This window comes from Musa acuminata, chromosome BXJ1-10 (assembly GCF_036884655.1).
Source record: "Musa acuminata AAA Group cultivar baxijiao chromosome BXJ1-10, Cavendish_Baxijiao_AAA, whole genome shotgun sequence".
NCBI lineage: Eukaryota > Viridiplantae > Streptophyta > Magnoliopsida > Zingiberales > Musaceae > Musa > Musa acuminata.
Genome location: NC_088336.1, coordinates 23,271,435 through 23,277,500, shown reverse-complemented (window position 1 = coordinate 23,277,500; position 6,066 = coordinate 23,271,435). Strand labels below are relative to the sequence as shown.

Genomic DNA, 6,066 nt, shown 5'->3' with positions numbered 1-6,066 from the left:
GAACACAGTTTCAAAAAGCAATTCCAAGTTGTAATTAATGAATAGCAAAATATAAGCCCACTGTAAAGAGTAAGACTGGATAAAAATTTAAAGCGATAAAAAATATTTATTGTCCTGACTATCATTAAAATTTTGAAGTTAAAGAACAAAACTACACTATGAGACAAGTCAAAAGACATTGAAACACTTTATTTTTTTCCCATGTTCCCTCTGATGTTACAGAAACTTTACAGTATAACAAATGAATATTTGGTAACTTGAGCATCAAAATAATTCGAAAAAAACATTAACGTAAAACATTAACATACCACACATGTTTAACATGGGCAAGATATCCACATTAATTCTAGATGAAGCAAAATGTTAATTTCATAATAAGGTTCCATGCTAAAATAATACATATAAATTTTACCAGAAGTGCATGTTCAAGGCCTGCATCAAGTGCCTGAAGAAGACTGTCCGATAGATATTTGACCTCTGACCAAGACCAAATATTATCTGTTGAACATTCTGGAATTGCCTCAAGTGCATTGCCAGGAAGTCCACAATCATTTATTAGTTTTATGGTCGTACTTTGATCTGCCATTTCCTCCAGTGATTTTCTGAGTCGTCGAGCTTCGCCACTCTCTTCAAGAGAACCATTAGGCCTCATCTGACTTACTTGTACATCAGACATCAACTCTGACAAGGTGATTGTCAGCATGACCCTCAGCCGTGTTGTGTTCGTGAAATAGTAAAATGAGTTCTGTAGGTAGAATGTAAATATTCATATTTTATACTTGATGCAAATTCTTCAGAAGATGTCATCTGAAAAAATCAACATCCTTACCCTAACAAGTATCTGCAGACCAAGGACAGCCCTTCTCCTGATGGAGTCATTGCGAAAAACTGCAAGCCGTAGGAGGTGAAATGCAACTTGCTTCAAGAAGCGATCATTGTCTCTTGCCATCAGTGTTGCACCATGAACACTGAATATATGGCTGAACACAGGAAAGAAAGCTTTCCAAAATGACAATGGTTGATACCGAGAAAAGAGGCCCATCAAAATAGATGTGATACAATCTAGCTTTCCATAGTCAGTGGCAATGCTTTGAGATGCTGCAGCAACTGAGAACTTGTCAATAATCTTCAGAACCTGAAGGCTGATTGCAGTGCTCAAATTTTCTTCCCAAACTTCCTGCAATAAATTTGAAGGTGTAAAACCCATTCTGTGATTTTGGAATTGAGAGACATTAATTCAAGAACCTATGAGATGTACCAATTTTTGCCTCAGTATAGGATGGAGAGACTCTCTTAAAGCTCTGGTTGTAGCTCCAACTCTAGAAGATTGTGCTTGTGCAAGAGCTTCCCTTAAAGAATATGGTTGGTTAGGTGAGCTTAGCTGAGGACTGACTCTGTTCCACAAATATCCATTTTCAGGTGTCCCCTGAGGAAGCAACACATAGTCATAGAATTCAATGGTCAGAAAATAAGGCATCATCATTACTAGAAGATTAACTAAATTGGTCTTGACAGATATAGCACACATTGCTTATATTTGTCAGTGAGCTTTGTACAAGCCAATACTTTTTAAAATTTATGTGAAGTAATGTAATGTCCATAACTAAAATGAACTTTGTGAAGTAATACAAGACAACAATTAATTTTCATGAGTAGCAGTTATAAATGGAATGTTGCTAGATTCACTTGAGATCTTAAAAACTACATCAAAATTAAGCAGACCATAGCAATAAAGCATGTCCATACAACATTCTGAGATTCAGATATCAACGTCAGATTGATCAGATGAGAAAGTAAAAAGGTAGGCATGAGAGTAAAACATAGGAAGTAGGCATTACAGATGACGTCAATTTCAAGCAACTAATATACTGTCAGTTTGCTGAGCTACAAAGACTGGCCTCAAAAGCAGCCTGGGCCAGACAACAACCTCAATGTCAGACATCAAGAAATCAGGAGAGAGAATTAGAAATGAAAACATCTGTTAGCAGTGGAGCCAGACAAAGAGAGAACTGTTCCACGCTTTCCTCTACCCGACTTCCCTCTACGAGAGAGCTAATACCCCAGAAGCCCATTCATTTCACCTTTCTTCCAATTTTTATCTCTCTTCTCTTCAGATGATAGTGTCCTTCATGCTTGTTAATTGTCCTTCATGCTTGGTAGTCGAACACACGGCACTCAGGCTTGCATGTCAGTCTCACTGATTTTATGGTGGCATAAAATCAACCATACTCTTGAATCTGTCACCATTGATCTGTCAGTATAAAATACATTGTAAAGTAACCTACAATTAAACTTGCAAAGAACTACATTGACATAATCTTGGGCCTGTCACCATTAATCAGGGCTGGTTCAGAATAGTTACCTGTAGCCAAAATTCTACTTTACAACAAGAAGTTGACAAAAATGATAACTAATTTGTATGACCACACCCTTTGACTATACAAATGACTAATCTTTGACACGCTAAAACTTTCTTTGTGCAGTAAAATAATCAACAAAATCTGTGAAGGTCTATTTTAGGAGAGCTTGAGGAGATGAGTCAAAATTAAAACAACATAGTGCATGAAATTAACGAATAAATACTTATCGCTCAAGCTAGATACCAAATTAGAGAATATAAGGTGCATATTAACTGTGTAAAAGTGGGACATACTCTAACTTCTTGACGGGAAGCCTCAGAAAGATACGTATTAATTGCAGGGGAAAGACGATCAGAGTACTTTGGAGAAGCATGTCCTTCGTTGTCAGGGCTGCGTGAACTACATCCCAAAAGCAAGCTGTCTGCTGGCTTCTTATGCTACCAGATGAAACAATAAAAAGTGAAAAAAGTGGAATGATGCACATTACAACTAAACTCCCATCACCCACCCTCCAACCCAACCACAGGAAAGAGCTCAATGAAATAAATAACACCGGCAAAGAAGAAAAAGAAATCGATAGTTGTTTTCTTAAAAGAGCAAATGAGTGGAAAATTTACAAAGTAGGGAGGCTAAAAAACTTTGATAATGTTGGAATATAATTCTAAAGAAGCAGCCAGGCTAATTGAAAGATGGACAAGCATGTATCACATTCAAACAGCTACCAGCTCTTCTGAACAACAAGGAAAAAACAGTAATGTGGTATGTCTATAAATCGGGAGGGCTTAAAAAAATAGTGAAAATTTTGCAATGCGGCTGAAACGAGAGCTACTAGATCTTCCCATGACAAACTTATGCATGAGAAGATGCAATACGAACCTCAAAGTGCAAAAGACATTCTTCAAGGAGTTTGAAAAATAATCTGGTTCGAGCAATACTCTGTTGCCATGCTTTAACAAGTGATGGATCATCCAAATTCCTTACAATTTGCAAAATGACAATTAAGACCTCACGTTTTTCAACAGCATTTAAATTATAGAACACGGGCATCTCATCTAGTATCTGCAATATATAAAAGAAATGGTGTTATCACATTGGTGATCACAAATATGGCAAAGAAAAAGGCAAAGCCAGAGGATCATATTCTGCAGAAGCTTTTTCCTTTTAATTAGTAAAATTTTAACACAGAAAACATGAAACCATATACCTCAGCTATTAGAATTAAAATTCTTAACAATGCATGCATGTTGCTACTAGAAAGATTTATTTGTACCATTTGCAAAGCCTAATTCAAAATAGAGAAAGTACAACTTAATACAGAAATTGCTGTATTGTGAACATGATTGACCAATCACAAGGTAATTGCCAAGTAATCAAACAAAAATCATAGCTTCAAGATCATAAATGATTGAATAATCACTGCAAACACATGCACACATCAAATATCTTTGAACATTCACCCATGTAAAAAGTATGGTTTGCCTTACTAGTCCGTACCGATGTACCGACTAGCTATCGGTATGATACATAACAAACTGTACCAAGCTATACCGAGCATAACAACACATGGTACATGAGAGCGTACCAATGTACCACCTATACCGGTCCCCTGTAGGGCTAATACATACCATCCATACCGAGTGGTACACTGCAGTACAGAAAAACTTAGTAAAAAGAACATAAAAATAATAGGTTACAAGTTGGACTTAAGATTTTCTCGATTTCGACATAAAAACTGCAGGTGGTTATCAGCATAGTCTATAATATCATACAACTGTCACTTCGGCGACATCAAATAAAATTAGAACGAGATGGAGAAGATAATATCATAAAACTAAGTATTAAGAGAAACAGGCAAAATCTAGAAAAAAATTTAAAAGAACCGATCCACAAACTGCCACAAGGGTTTTTTAAATGATTTCCAAGGATGGCAGTAGAGGTTGTTTTAGTTTTGTCATCAATAAAAGAGAAAAATAGACAAAAATCACCAAAGTGCTACAAGGGTTTTCATACTAAAATTTCCCCTAAGGTTGACAGTAATAAATTCAAAAGTTATATTTTGCAATTATTAACAAGGTCGAAAAAGGGAATCAGGGTCCCATATTTTGTGTTATGCATGTGATTAACTATTCTTCTGGAACAGGTTCAACATCACTTTCCTTCACATAGAATACATACAAGCATTTATAATAAAACACACTGACACAAGTCATGTAACATTAGTCACTATGACAATTCAGCCGGTTTCATGCTTGTCAGTGGACTCTACGATGAGTGTTTTCTCATTACACATGGCTACGTTAAAATCAAATACAGAATATAGATAACTAGTGTCAGGTTTGTAACTTATAAAAAGTGCTCAACAAATATGGGCAATAAGAAAATTTTTCATTAGTACTAACACCGTGGCTATGTCCATAATTTGGGCCAAAACTGCCTTGACGATCAATAGATTAGGCTTCCCCTGGAACAACAGCATCAAGATTCACCTCTTCTTATTTAATAGGCTGAATAGCATGCACTACTCAGCGGATTCAGGTTTCTTGGGAGTAAAGTATCAGCTAGAACACAGAATGGCTTCAATGATGCTGTGCTTGAAGAAAAACTAGGTACCCCCCTAAAGTAAATACAAGTTGGACCTGAAATACCTAAGCACAATTGGTTATCAGATCTAAACAACATGGCTTCATATATCAGTTGAACCAATACGTACCGACTGAAATTTACTGGTTCAACCCCAAACCAGTTCCAAACCATAGAGGTTGGCATCAATCAGTATTTAATCTTTTTACTTATTTCTGACATACAAGATAGTAAAGGTCAGTATGATATACACTAGTACCGTACTAGTCAACTGATAGCCGAAACCATGGATTGAAAAACCATGGAAGTTCATACTGACCAGTGTTTACCAGTCCTAGGCTCCTAGCGTGAACCAGGATATGGACTGCCCCTTTTCGGGTGTCCCAGTCCCCTTCTTTTTCACAATACCCTGTGCATAGGTTTTCTTAGTATCTTCTCACATGCTGCAGATGTGCAACTCCTCAGACACCACCTGCCTGCCACCTTCCATTGCCGCTGATATATCTTCAACACGTCATCCTCCGTCTCCTCTTTCCAATCAGAAATTTGGTACTTCAGTACATGCCAACCGAGTCATACTAGTTTAGCCATGGACTGATACAGATCCAGTACTAGAAATTACATTCCCTTGTCGAAATCATTATCACACTGGTATTCAAATTTTGCTACCTAAACTCCATAGATGCTCAGTTATATTCAAGTTATTGAAACATAATACATAAATTATTCTATTTATGAGTCAAAAGCAACCAAAAATTGCATATACTGACAAAGATGAATCTACAATGAGTAATTTTTTAACAGAGCAAAATACAGTGTTTAAACTCTATTCAAGCTTCTCAAGCAACAACCCTGAAGAAAAGCAATGAAAAAAAAAAAATTTGTCTCAAATAACACTATGCTTAACCATCAATGCAGTAACTAGTCCTGGACTAGGATACAAGTTTATCTAAAGAAGAAAAAACTACCCAAAATGGAGAAAATGGAACAAGAAAGTTTGGCCATTTACCCTACCTGACCAATTAGTGGGAAATATAACTGAGCTATATACAACTTATCCTCACTTTTTTGGTAACGAGAATCAAACTCATGCTTGCACATTAGGACCACCAAGATGCGAGCTGCC

The 6,066-nt window shown here is 36.5% G+C and overlaps 1 protein-coding gene across 2 annotated transcripts in view; it reads right to left on the bottom strand.

Annotated features, from left to right (window-relative positions):
* Positions 1 to 6,066, bottom strand: part of LOC104000213 (guanine nucleotide exchange factor SPIKE 1) — a 30,406-nt gene that overhangs the window by 2,078 nt on the left and 22,262 nt on the right. Inside the window, exons 23-28 of one of the 2 annotated variants that reach the window (XM_065086698.1) lie at positions 5,955 to 6,065; positions 3,237 to 3,419; positions 2,654 to 2,797; positions 1,259 to 1,426; positions 830 to 1,177; positions 413 to 745 (exon numbers count right to left, since the gene is read on the bottom strand). In XM_065086698.1, the coding sequence (XP_064942770.1) occupies positions 413 to 745; positions 830 to 1,177; positions 1,259 to 1,426; positions 2,654 to 2,797; positions 3,237 to 3,419; positions 5,955 to 6,065 (1,287 nt within the window). The remainder of the gene's footprint in view (positions 1 to 412; positions 746 to 829; positions 1,178 to 1,258; positions 1,427 to 2,653; positions 2,798 to 3,236; positions 3,420 to 5,954; position 6,066) is intronic. The other variant, XM_065086699.1, reaches the window with a different exon arrangement.